Source organism: Aythya marila (genome assembly GCF_965140915.1).
Source record: "Aythya marila genome assembly, chromosome: Z".
NCBI lineage: Eukaryota > Metazoa > Chordata > Aves > Anseriformes > Anatidae > Aythya > Aythya marila.
This window is the reverse complement of record NC_139080.1, coordinates 12,348,397-12,362,346: the sequence shown is the minus strand read 5'-3', so window position 1 is coordinate 12,362,346 and position 13,950 is coordinate 12,348,397. Positions and strand designations below refer to the sequence as shown.

The 13,950-nt window shown below is 41.3% G+C and overlaps 1 protein-coding gene across 1 annotated transcript in view; it reads right to left on the bottom strand.

The window, feature by feature from the left end:
* Positions 1-13,950, bottom strand: part of SPEF2 (sperm flagellar 2) — a 72,531-nt gene that overhangs the window by 19,737 nt on the left and 38,844 nt on the right. The window contains exons 18-21 of the mRNA XM_082782832.1: positions 6,318-6,445; positions 6,072-6,210; positions 3,090-3,227; positions 378-538 (exon numbers count right to left, since the gene is read on the bottom strand). Of these exons, the coding sequence (XP_082638958.1) occupies positions 378-538; positions 3,090-3,227; positions 6,072-6,210; positions 6,318-6,445 (566 nt within the window). The remainder of the gene's footprint in view (positions 1-377; positions 539-3,089; positions 3,228-6,071; positions 6,211-6,317; positions 6,446-13,950) is intronic.

The following is a 13,950-nucleotide window of genomic DNA, read 5'->3' as shown; positions in this document are numbered from 1 at the left end:
ACATATTAAAACTGTTAATGCTCTCTAATAGTATTTAAGTTAGTTACATGAGGATTGTGCTGAAAACTGTCAGCAATGCAGAGGGAAGTAGGAAATATTCCTAGAACAGATTTCTTTCTAAGGCAGCTTTTGAAACATTTTACAATTCAGAGTTGTATTAGTGAAAATGATGTGAAAATGAAATGATCAGTCAAAAATCAGGAATAACTTAAATGTACAAAATGATGTAAGATTCATCTTTTAACTATTGTCAGTAGTTAAAAATTCTTATTTCCCAATCCTTTGAAATACACCCACATTTATTTCCACATTCACCCATAAAGCAATGAATGCCTTATAATTTTTGATATTTGTATGATTTAATAATGTATTTCTACCTTCTTGATTTGCTCTGATCTTCTTTCTGCTCTATATCAATAATATCTAGCAATGGGAGTCTAGTAAAATTTTGACTGTCATCTGTTGGGATTTTTCCTTCCATTGCCTTGTAATAATCATGAAGAAGTCTCTTTGTATCTTGGAAACGATCCACTTCAACCTCAAGAAGAAAGAACAGAAAGATTGAAATTCAAAACAGGACAGAACAAAATTCTGTTACATTTTTAAATAGACACTAACAAAAGCAATTCTAAAACATAAAAGTTTTAGGGAAAATGACAAACATAACCATATTTGTTTGAATATTTATACTGTATTTAACACAATTTCCACTGGCATCAACAATGTCTTTGAAATTTACATTCTTAATTTTCACGCAAGAATTTCTAACAATGATAAAAATCTTAGTTGTTAGAATAGGAAAAATATTTCCAATAAGCAATGTTTGATACATTAAATTTAATTATAATATATTTTCATGTGTGTGTATTCCTGTGCTAGTAAGTATACCAGCACCAACAAACTACAATGATCACTTTGGTCAAAATAAATAAAATCCTTAATAACATAAAATAAAAAGAGTTAAGTGATGGACAAAACAATTTAAAAGCCACACAGTTTATCCTAGACAATGAAATCAACAGACTTTACACACCTAAATACCTTGAAGGTTTTTTCTGTGAATCTCCTCAGGAGAAATCAAGATTCAAAAAACATTTAACACCTGTCATGTTTTGATTTATTGATACAGAACAGTGTTAGTTTCTAACTGACAAAATTCATGGGAAAATGCACAAAACCACATTCACAAAACAAAGAATAAAACCTTTGTGGTGTAAAAAAGCACTTATCCATAAGTTAAGGAAAAAATATCTTATATTATGACAGTGCACACAAAGAAGGGCGGAAAGAAATCTGATATAACCTTCCTAAGGTTAAGACTTTGTTAAACGGATTTTTTACAAATCTATATGTTTATACAGTAACAAAACCACCTGGAGAATATATGTAGCTTCCCACAGAAAAACCCGCAAAAGGAGAACTCAAGACCAACAAAGTCTATTTTTGGTTGTTTCTCAAACAAAGCCATAACTTAATGATTTAGCTATTATATTTTTATTTTTGTAGTTGTAACAATAATTCATTTAATTTGGGGAGTATATACTAAGTAAGGAAAATAAATAAGGATAATAAATAAGGAAAGAATAAATGATTTTTTTCTTAAGGAAAAACATAAATATTACATATTGTTAATATATTTTTCATCTTAAGAGTCTATTCTGCATATCCACAGAAGACAGATCAAACTAGATTCATAGTGAATCTCTTCTGGACTGCATTATACATGTCAATGAAACTCTGCCAAAGAGAATTAAGCTTGCAAACTTATACATGAATATAAAAATAGAAAAAGACAAGATTTAAGCTCAGCGATATTATTTTAATTTGGCTTCTTTGCACATATTATTTAAGATACAGAATTTAAATACACAATCATATAAATAACCTAATGAATGTTGTTCAGTTAGTCAGCAGGTATTTGATATTTAGATCTCTTAGTTTAGTCAATGACCTTAGTTTTTATTTGTGGCATTATTTAGGCTCGTTGAAAATAGAGTTAATAATTTCCCTACTATAATTTAGTTAGATTGCCACAACATTCATGTAAGATAAGAGAGTGGTTCCCTTGTTTAATAAGCCTATAAAAATAACACAGAGTTAGAGGTCAGGGAGCCCAACCAAAGGTACTTTTTCATCCTGACTTTTCAACTAAATTAGCATAACATGGCATGTGTTTAAAGCACTGATTTCACCACCTTCTTTAATGCTGCCAAAACTTTGAAAGCAAGATCACTCAGTTTACAGAAATGCCTGTCCATTCCATTCCATTCCATTCCATTCCATTCCATTCCAGCCCTAAACCCAATTTATCTACCTAAAAATGGCAGTCACAGGAAAATAAATCTTACTTTACTTCAGGAACTGAAGTAATTCACAGTCTGGCTGAATGAGAAGGCATACTGTTGGGAAGGGAAGAGCCACCTAAGTGAAGATGGACTTGTGAAAACTGTGAAGTTAGATGTGTGAAAGCTGCACCACATTTCAATGGATTTTCTCAAGAATAACAAATAACATCACTTTCTCAAAAACATTGCTCACAACTATATATGTTTTTTTAAGACTAGGTAAAATTTCAAGCCACACTGGTGAAGTTACAACTGAAATAATTTCTTGATATGGGAAACACAAGACAATCTTAGCCGTAAGTGTGTCTACAACCATGGTCAATTATGTAATTTGTACATAAAAAACTGATATTAACGTGATCACAAAAGTATAATCAGTTTTAACATTTCTGTTACAAAACTCAGATAATTCAATGGACTGATAAAACTTCAAAAGTAGCACTATGCATTACAGATTGAAAGTTCATGGTGTTGGACAATAACAATGGTGTCTTTCTTAAATTTTTCTGCCTGCAAAATGGGTAAATATATGGATTGTCATCCACTTCTCTAACATTCTAGATAAAATCACACATCTCTAACATTCTAGATAAAATCAGAAGAGGCATGAACATTTGCTTATCTAATTCTTGATCCCTCATTTATTCAAAGCCAAACATGAAATTCCTCTGAGGCTTACTGTCTTCCAAATCTAATTCGTTGTCTACTTCCATTGCAAACTCTATAGTAGAGTCTATATCATACCTGCATAAGTGAAAAAAAATGGTTTATTGCGATCCCCTTATGATCCAGTAACCAGCCATCACTCATGATATCAGTACATTCCTGCTCTGCTTCTTCCCTTCTTTTATCACAGATATCCCAGAGAAGATCTCTTAAGTCCTGAAACACAAAATAAAATATGAGAAATAACTATGAAATAAAACACACATACATTTTTATTTATTATTAAAAACTATATTTTTGCCTGTGTGCAAGGCATCTTCCTCTTTTTTTTTCTTTTTTTTTAAATTGTTATTAAAGTCTAAGCCTGGTCCAAGAGTTATGTGCTTATAGACAGCTGACAGAAAGTAGTTTTACAAGCATGCCAAAGAGAAGACTCCAGAGGTATAAGATTAATGCATAGGACAGTACTAGGCTGCCTTGCTTTCACCAAGCAAAGCCCTATCTAAGCCAGACAAAGACTTCAGAACAAGAGTAGCTAAGCTCCTAACAGTACCAGCAACTTTCCACTTGAAGGGTTTGCAATATAAGTATAAGGAGAACTCTAAGGGGATGTGCAATATGAGTGATCCTGAGAAAATCATCTCACTATTCAAACATTCTGCTATTTGCATAGCTCCATTCTATTCTTGCTTTAACATGGATGGTGTTATATAACTAAGTAACTAAGTGCTCTTCACTAATTTCACAGAATCACAGAATTTCTAGGTTGGAAGAGACCTCAAGATCGTCGAGTCCAACCTCTGACCTAACACTAACAGTCCTCCACTAAACCATATCCCTAAGCTCTACATCTAAATGTCTTTTAAAGACCTCCAGGGATGCTGACTCCACCACTTCCCTGGGCAGCCCATTCCAATGCCTATCAACCCTTTCGGTAAAGAAGTTCTTCCTAACATCCAACCTAAAACTCCCCTGGCACAACTTTAGCCCATTCCAATTTACTACATCTAACAGCAGCTATGTAGATCACTGTCAACACTGAGAACCTAGTAAGCATAAAACATGCATGAAAACCTTCTGTTCCCCACTACCATTTCCACATGTACATGTGGAATATCTACATGTACTGATGTACAGTTCTTTAGAGTATCTTCCTGCGACAAGTAACAAGCAGCATTTTCTTCTTGGTTCTCATCTTATGCAGGTCACAGTTTTGATTTACTGTAAATAGTGGCTACAGCTGGAAAAGTAGATGGTGAGCTATCTTTTTCAGGGAGAAGCCAAAAACATGTTTTATGTGTCTCTTCTTTTTCTCTCTCACCACTCTATCTTATTTCAAAATGAAACAGCTTCTCTCCCCTTCTTTCTTTGTACTCAGGTAGAGGAAGAAAGAAAAATGGATGCATGTGCTAAGTTGTCTCCTATACGGGGCAAGAGATGTAGTAGGATCAAGTGACTGAACACATCAGATGATAGCAAAGTCATGAGTGGGAAGTGGGAGAAATAGATAAAAGACAGCGTAACAGAGATCTTATGTGTGGTGATTCTGTTATGAGTTTGGTTGCCAAAGCCTTGGATGTCAGAGCCTTCGATGTAAAAGCCTTTGAGGGATTTTTCACACATGGTAAGATGGGATGTATTTTTCCATTTTCCAGTTGGTATCAGAGAAATGTGGTTTATGGGTTTCACAACATGGCAGCTTCCAGTGTGGATGGTGTTTCAGAAAGGGTCCAGCTGAGATGACAGAGTTCAACAGTCTGGGAAAGCAGAAATGTTTAAGGAAATATATTCCACAGATTCCAGCCCTTTTCATTTCCTCTCTCTTCTTTTCTAGTAACACAGAAGGATGAATGACAGAATTCTCACATTTGCGGAGGTACAACTGATGGGCCTAAACGCACAGAGGAAGCATCATCCTCACATTCACCCACAGGTTTGGAATCCACAAGGACTAGAATGGGGAATTTGGAAACAGAATTCCTGGTAGTCATGCCTTGACTACAAACAGTCTTACTTATGGTGCTTAGCATTATCACAGTGCCTGAGACTCATTGCCTAAATGTCAAGAAAATATAGCACTATCTCATCCTCTTAGCCTAATTTGAAATGGAGAATGTCAAACAAGGATCTCTGTTATGAGCGAAAGGTCAAATACTTAAAATTTTAGCTTTCTAAAATATAAGACAGAGGGATTCCAGTTTTTTTTTGTAATTCCATTTACTGGAAATTAGGAATATGAATGATGATTGTTAAGTCTTCTATTGCATCCTATTGAAATAATGTTATATAAAAGGAGGTACTGTTTTTTTTTTCCATTTTTGTGAATCAATCTATAATTCTACCAATGTTTCCTACAACTAAAAATGTGTCTGTCGTTTTCTTCTCTTTTCTGGGAGCATTTCCTGACTTGATTTCAATGAAAAATCATGCAGAAGTATGTTTTCTTCTGAAAGCAATATAGGATAGTGTAGAATTCTGTTTATGTCTGTTCTGAAGTGGGAATCCAGTAAATTCAAAGATAGCTCCATTTCCTGCCTATGTTTAAATTGGCTCCGAACTTGTTAGGACCTTTACAGCTATGTATTTCTGTGAAGAGCTCTCAGGGGAGGTATGAGAGCAAACACTTACCTGCATCAAAACATTTCACAGAAATTCTCTGTACTTTGTATGAATCAGCTTTAGAACACATATATTACCATATCTCATTTACGGAAAAACTAAATGGCTGACAAGATTTGCCAGAATGTTATGGAAATGACCAAAACTATAAGTAACATCTCTGAAAACCATACAATGTAAAGAAAAAGAAAGCAGACTTCTTACTCTAAAATGTACCAGAATATGACAGTCTAACTTAAACAAAGAAGCAAGACATAAGAAAGGCATGGCCACAAGCCATACCAATTGTGACATATCACTTTATGTACAACAAGAAGTTAATTAGTTTAAGAAGAGTGGTAAGGAGCCAAAAAAAATGTAAATAATAATATCATTCATGTTACACTAAGATTGTATACAAACAAGCGATAGGGTATATTATAACTTTTGTCATTAACTTACAGTAACTCTTTGATGTAGTTCTGCTTTTGTTTCCTCGTCTTCTCGCAGGTCATCAGCAATTGAATTAAAATCTGATTGCCACTGAGATACAAACTCCTGCTTAAGATCTGGGCGCTTTAAATAATCTTGGAAATTTTTTCTGTAAATTATGGCAAAAAAAAATTGTAATGTTAAAATACAAATAGAATGCCAGATGAAAAATATAAAATATGAATACTAAAGTGGTAGGGTACTTTTTCTACTCACCTAATGTCTGCTAAGTAATAAATTATAGAGTGCTGTTCATCCCTTAGGCATCTAAGTATAGCTTTGATGGTGCTGACATATGCATTTTCTATGTTTTCCCAGTAAGGTACTAAAAAATCAGGTATCTCCTGCATTTTTAAAAACATTAAAATTCATTGACACATTTATTGGTAATCCTCTTATCTATATCATTAGCAAATATAAGAAAGATTTCATCAAATCATATTACTGATTTCTTTCACTACGTATTTCTCTTGATTTACAACTATTTACAGCTACTTATAAACATTGTACCAACATATAGGTTATCCTATGCATTCTTTGGAAAAAAGTGGCCATACTCAACAAGACTGGGAATTACCAGCAAAATACTGCTGATACGTGCTTTTTGGTATATTCATAAATTCAGTAAAGAAGGATGAGTAGTTAGGTGGTACAAAACTGTTCAAACTAGTAAAAATTAAAGGTGACTGTCAAGTGTTGCAAAAGTGACATTTGACTGACCGACTGTCAAAAAATGACAAATGAAGGCCATGACCAGAGGAAACACAACATACTAACCTATGGGCTGTAGCTACTCAGAAAGAGATTTACAGCATATGCAAGCTAATTGCAGTTATAAAGTCAAAACTGGTAAACATTAGGAATGGAATTACAGAACAAAATACAAAGCATCATTATGCACCCCTCAAATCCACATCCTGAATACTGCAAGCAGTCCCACCTCCCTGCCTCAAAAAATTTTCATTGGAACTACAACAGGTAGACAGAAAGAAGGGCAATGATCATGATTGAACATACTGTACTGATTCTTCATGAGGAGAATTAAACATTATGACTGTATTGGAAAAACAGTACCTGAGGCAAAATGAAGAAGGGAGATAGGATAGATGCCTGTAATACATAAGTACCTTCAGAGGGTGAATACAGAATTATTTTCATTGTATCTCACAATACAAGAACATAGACTCATCCAATAACCCAAGCAGACAGCAAGTTTAAAGCAAAGTGACAGAATTAACTTTTTTTTTCCTAAAAAGCAGAATTATGCAGGCCATATTACAGAGAACAAAAAGTAAATTGCTTCCAAATAAACAACTAGACATAACGACAGAAGAAAAACCTGCTGAGGGCTACTGAAAACAAAGATGCAGATATAAAGTTATCTCAGGAAATCCCTAAATTTCAGATCTTAATTTCAGTACTTAATGTTTTCTTTGCCTCAGCCTTTAGTAGTAAGACCAGTTGTTCTCCTGGTAACCAGCCCCTTGAGCTGGAAGATAAGGATGGGGAGCAGAATGAAGCCTCCATAATCCAAGAGGAAATGGTTAGTGACCTGTTACACCACTTAGATACGCATGGGTACTGAGTGAGCCAGCAGAAGTGCTCACCAAGCCACTTTCCATCATTTATCAGCAGTCCTGGCTATTCAGCGAGATCCCAGCTGACTGAAGTCTAGCAAATATGATGCCCATTGACAAGAATGGCCAGAAGGAGGACCTAGGGAACTACAGGCCTGTGAGTCTGTCCTTGTGTCGTGGTTTAACCCGGCTGGCAGCTAAACACCACGCAGCCGTTCGCTCACCCTCCCCCCTCCCTCTCTGGGACGGGGGAGAGAAATGGAAAGTGAAGCCCGTGAGTTGAGATAAAGACAGTTTAATAAGACAGGAAAATAATAATAATAATAATAATAATGATGATACAATGGTGATAATACGAAAGTAATAATAGTATGTACAAACAAGTGATGCACAATGCAATTGCTCACCACCCGCTGACCGATGCCCAGCCTAACCCCGAGCAGTCCGGCCCCCTCCCCCCGGCTAGCCACCCCTATATATTGTTTAGCATGACGTCAGATGGTATGGAATACCCCTTTGGCTAGTTTGGGTCACCTGTCCTGGGTCTGTCCCCTCCCAGCTCTTACTGCACCCCCCAGCCTGCCCGTTGGCAGGACAGAGCAAAGGCTGAGATGTCCTTGGCTTCGTATAAGCACTGCTCTGCAACAATTAAAGCATCGGGGTGTTATCAGCACTCTTCTCATTCTAAGCCAAAACACAGCATTCCACCAGCTACTAGGAAGAAAATTAATTCTGTGCTAACTGAAACCAGGACATCTATCCACCCCTTATTCCATACCATTTATGTCATGCTCAGGTTACACTCTTTTCCATACATTCTAATTAGTCACCTATAGTAATCATGGTAGTGATAATATACAGTATAATATACTATTTAACATGGTGCAATTCAGTTCATGGGCTATTCTCACCCAGTATTAAATCTCCTTGAGGTACACACCGGACCTCTCCGTTCTTTTGCATTACCCACCAAGTATATCCAGGTCCCTGAGCGAAAACAATTCCACGAATAGGTTTGCCTTTTCCTGAGGCAGGAGTAGCCCAGACTGTTTTACCCAGCATATTTTTTACATGCACTACAGGAACTTTATCCCCATCTACAGTACGTAACAGGTTTGATTGGGCAGGTCCAGCTCGGTTGGTAGATCCCCTAGTATTGACTAACCAGGTGGCCTTTGCCAAATGCGTATCCCAGTTTTTGAACGTCCCAGCGCCCATTGCTTTCAAGGTAGTCTTTAACAGGCCATTGTATCGTTCAACTTTCCCGGAGGCTGGTGCATGATAGGGGATGTGATACACCCATTCAATACCATGTTCTTTGGCCCAAGTGTCTATAAGGTTGTTTCGGAAGTGAGTCCCATTGTCTGATTCTATTCTTTCTGGGGTGCCATGTCGCCATAGGACTTGCTTTTCAAGGCCCAGGATGGTGTTCCGGGCGGTAGCATGAGGCACAGGATATGTTTCCAGCCATCCGGTGGTTGCTTCCACCATTGTAAGTACGTGGCGCTTGCCATTGCGAGTTTGAGGGAGTGTGATGTAATCAATCTGCCAGGCCTCTCCATATTTATATTTCAGCCATCGTCCTCCATACCAAAGAGGCTTTGACCGTTTGGCTTGCTTGATTGCAGCACATGTTTCACAGTCATGAATAACCTGTGCTATAGCGTCCATGGTCAAGTCCACCCCTCGATCACGAGCCCATCTGTATGTTGCATCTCTACCTTGATGGCCTGAGGTGTCATGGGCCCATCGGGCTATAAATAATTCACCTTTATGCTGCCAATCCAGGTCCACCTGAGCTACTTCAATCTTAGCAGCCTGATCCACCTGCTGGTTGTTTTGATGTTCTTCAGTAGCCCGATTCTTGGGCACATGAGCATCTACGTGGCGTACTTTCACAGCCAGGTTCTCTACCCGAGCAGCAATATCTTGCCACAATGCAGCAGCCCAGATAGGTTTGCCCCTACGCTGCCAGTTGTTTTGCTTCCATTGCTGTAACCATCCCCACAGGGCATTTGCTACCATCCATGAATCGGTGTAGAGATAGAGAACTGGCCATTTTTCTCGTTCAGCAATGTCTAAAGCCAGCTGAATGGCTTTCACTTCTGCAAACTGACTCGATTCACCTTCTCCCTCAGCAGCTTCTGCAACTCGTCGCGTAGGACTCCATACAGCAGCCTTCCATCTCCGATGCTTCCCCACAATACGACAGGACCCATCAGTGAACAGGGCATATTTCTTTTCATTCTCTGGCAACTGGTTGTACAGTGGGGCTTCTTCAGCACGACCCACCTCCTCCTCTGATGATATCCCAAAGTATTTGCCTTCTGGCCAGTCCATGATCACTTCCAATATTCCTGGGCGACTGGGGTTTCCTATTCGAGCCCGCTGAGTAATCAGTGCAACCCACTTGCTCCATGTAGCATCAGTTGCATGATGCGTAGAGGGGACCCTTCCCTTGAACATCCAGCCTAGTACCGGTAATCGGGGTGCTAGGAGGAGCTGCGCTTCAGTACCGACCACCTCCGAAGCAGATCGAACTCCTTCATATGCTGCCAATATCTCCTTTTCAGTTGGAGTATAGCGGGCCTCAGATCCTCTGTATCCCCGACTCCAAAACCCCAGAGGCCGACCTCGAGTTTCCCCAGGTTCTTTCTGCCAGAGGCTCCAGGTGGGGCCGTTCTCCCCGGCTGCAGTGTAGAGCACATTCATTACATCTGGTCCTGTTCGAACTGGCCCAAGGGCTACTGCATGGACTATTTCCTGCTTGATTTGTTCAAAGGCTTGTCGTTGTTCAGGGCCCCATTCAAACTCATTCTTCTTACGAGTTACTTGGTAGAGTGGGTTTACAATCAGACTGTAATTTGGGATGTGCATTCTCCAAAACCCCACAACACCTAGGAAAGTCTGTGTTTCTTTTTTGTTAGTTGGTGGAGACATAGCTGTTATTTTGTTGATCACATCCATTGGGATTTGACGACGTCCATCTTGCCATTTTATTCCTAAAAACTGGATCTCCCGTGCAGGTCCTTTGACTTTATTTTGTTTTATGGCAAAACCGGCTTTCAGAAGGATTTGGACTATTTTCTTCCCTTTCTCGAAAACTTCCTCTGCTGTGTCACCCCACACAATAATGTCATCGATGTACTGCAGGTGTTCAGGAGCTTCCCCCTGCTCTAGTGCAGACTGGATCAGCCCATGGCAAATGGTAGGGCTGTGTTTCCACCCCTGGGGCAGCCTATTCCAGGTATATTGGACTCCCCTCCAAGTGAAGGCAAATTGTGGCCTGCACTCTGCTGCTAGAGGGATGGAGAAAAATGCATTAGCGATATCAATTGTGGCGTACCACTTGGCTGCCTTCGATTCAAGTTCATACTGAAGTTCCAGCATGTCCGGCACTGCAGCACTCAGTGGTGGCGTGACTTCGTTCAGGCCGCGATAGTCCACTGTTAGTCTCCACTCGCCATTAGACTTTCGCACTGGCCATATGGGACTATTGAAAGGTGAATGAGTCTTGCTGATCACTCCTTGGCTCTCCAATTGACGAATTAGCTTATGGATGGGAATCAGGGAGTCTCGGTTGGTGCGATATTGCCGCCGGTGCACAGTTGTGGTAGCAATTGGCACTTGCTGTTCTTCGACCCTCAGCAACCCCACAACAGAAGGGTCCTCTGAGAGACCAGGCAAGGTAGATAATTGTTTAATGCCCTCTGTCTCTAAGGCAGCAATACCAAAAGCCCACCGGAACCCTTTTGGGTCCTTGCAGTATCCTCTTCTAAGATAGTCTATGCCAAGGATACATGGAGCATCCGGACCAGTCACAATGCGGTGCTTTTCCCACTCATTCCCAGTCAGACTCACTTCAGCCTCCAATACAGTCAACTGCTGAGATCCCCCTGTCACTCCACAAATATAGATGGGCTCTGGTCCTTTATAGCTCGATGGCATTATAGTACATTGTGCACCGGTGTCTACTAAAGCCTTATACTTCTGTGCGCGTGATGTGCCAGGCCATCGAATCCACACAGTCCAATAAACTCGATTGTCCCTTTCCTCCCCCTGGCTGGAGGCAGGGCCCCCCTAATCCTGGTCAGAATCTTCCTCGTTTCTGTGTTTGAAGGACTGTCTGCTGGAAGTTGGAGCAGCAAACTTTTCGGAGAATCCCTTTTTCCTGATTGTTTTCTTTTGCAACTCACGTACCCGTGCCTCTAGGGTCGCGGTAGATTTTCCATCCCACTTTCTCATGTCCTCTCCATGGTCTCGTAAGTAAAACCACAGGGTGGCACGGGGTGAGTACCCACCATATCGTCTTCCTTGTGTGGGTGAACGCCTACCCCTGACAGCTGAGACACTGCTTTGTACAGGTGCGAAGGAGAATAATCTCTCTTCAAGTTGGTGAACCTTTTCAGAAAGTTTCTCCCAAGTGTTCTCCTTTGGTCGGTGGGCACTGGTTGGTTCAGGTGGGGAGGACAATAGATTCTCTTCAAGTTGGTGAACCTTTTCAGAAAGTTTCTCCACAGCTGAGACGCAGGCCTGTAAGGAAGAGGAGAGACTTTCTTCGTACTGCCGGAGTTGTTTAGCCGCTTCACCCACTGTGGGTTCCTCATCCTCTTTCCAGGCCATTATTGCCAATGAGCTGGCATATGATGATGGTGCACTCCGTACAAACTTCCGCCACATGGGTCGTGTACACTTGACTTCATCTGGATCTGTGGATGTTTGTTTGAGGTCTGGATCCTCATAAATCACTTCCCGTACGGCTAATTCCCTCAGGTACTGGATTCCCTTCTCCATAGTGGTCCACTTGCCTGGTAGACATAAAATATCTTCCTTGAAGGGATACCTTTCCCTCACAGCTGAGAGGAGACGCCTCCAGAGGCTGGTGGGTCGTGCTCCATCTGCAATTGCTTTGTCAATGCCGGCGTCTCGAGCAAGGGATCCCAGCCGCTTGGCTTCCCTGCCGTCTAATTCCACACAATTGGCTCCAGAGTCCCAGCACCGGAGCAGCCAGGTGACAAGCTGCTCACCTATACAGCGACCAAAATCTTTTCGCACATCTCGTAGCTCGCGCTCGTTTAGGCTTCGGGTAGTTACTGTTGCTCTTTCGGCATCCTCATCTTCCTCCTCCTGAATCCTTGACGGCCCAGCGTCGTCATCATCTTCGTCATCTCTATACTTAGTTTTGGCAGAAGCCTTACCTGGATTGGCAGAAGACTCTCTGCGTTCTAAACGACTTGAATTTCTATACCATATTTTCACCTTCTCTACAGGGGCAGCTTGCACTGCTACTGCTCGTTTCTCTGACTTTGTTACAGGGTCTGCCACAGGGGTTGGAATGCCCTCTGCAGGGTCAACTTGCACTGCTACAGCTCGTTTCTCTGACACGGCCACAGGAGCTGGAGCGGCTACAGGAGCTGGAGCAGTTGCAGGAACCGGAGCTGTAGCGGCTACAGGAGCTGGAGCTGGAGCTGGAGCAGTTGCAGGAGCTGGGACTGGAGCAGCAGTAGGAGCTGGAGCTGGAGCGGCTTCAGGAGCTGGAGCTGGAGCGACTTCAGGAGCTGGGACTGGAGCAGTTGCAGGAACTGGGACTGGAGTAGCGGCCGGAGCTGGAACTGGAGCGACTGCAGGAACTGGGACTGGAGCAGCTGCAGGAGCTGGAGCTGGAGCGGCTTCAGGAGCTGGAGCTGGAGCAGCTGCAGAAGCTGGGACTGGAGCGGCTGCAGAGTCCACCGTAGGGGTCACAGTGGCCATTGGATCTGTCACGGGACTTGGAGTGGCCGCAGGGTCTGTCACTAAGTTGATAGCAGTATCCATGGCAGCTCGATAGGCGTAAGCCAGGCCCCAGCATGTTACAATGATTTGTGTTACTTTGGAACTTCCCGAATCGCGACACCTTTTATTCAAGCATTCTGCCAGTTTTTGAGGATTTTGCACTTGTTCAGGGGTGAATTTCCAAAACACTGGGGGTGCCAACTGGTCTAGATGCCTGCCCATATCCTCCCATACTCCCTGCCACCCACAACTATACTGCCTCCGGGCAGATCTCCGGATGAGCTTCCTAAGTAGTTGTTTAACTTTAAGCAGAACCTGAAGTGCATTCAGGAGGCAGAACAACAGGACTATGCTGGTCTGAGTATCCCAAGGATATTCAATATCTTGGAGAGCTATTGTAATAAACTCGGAGGATAAGAGGGTGGTGAAGGAGGAAGGGAGAGTGATCAAGGAGGGTACAGGGGTGGTGAAGGAGAAAGGGAGAGTGATCAAGTAAGAAA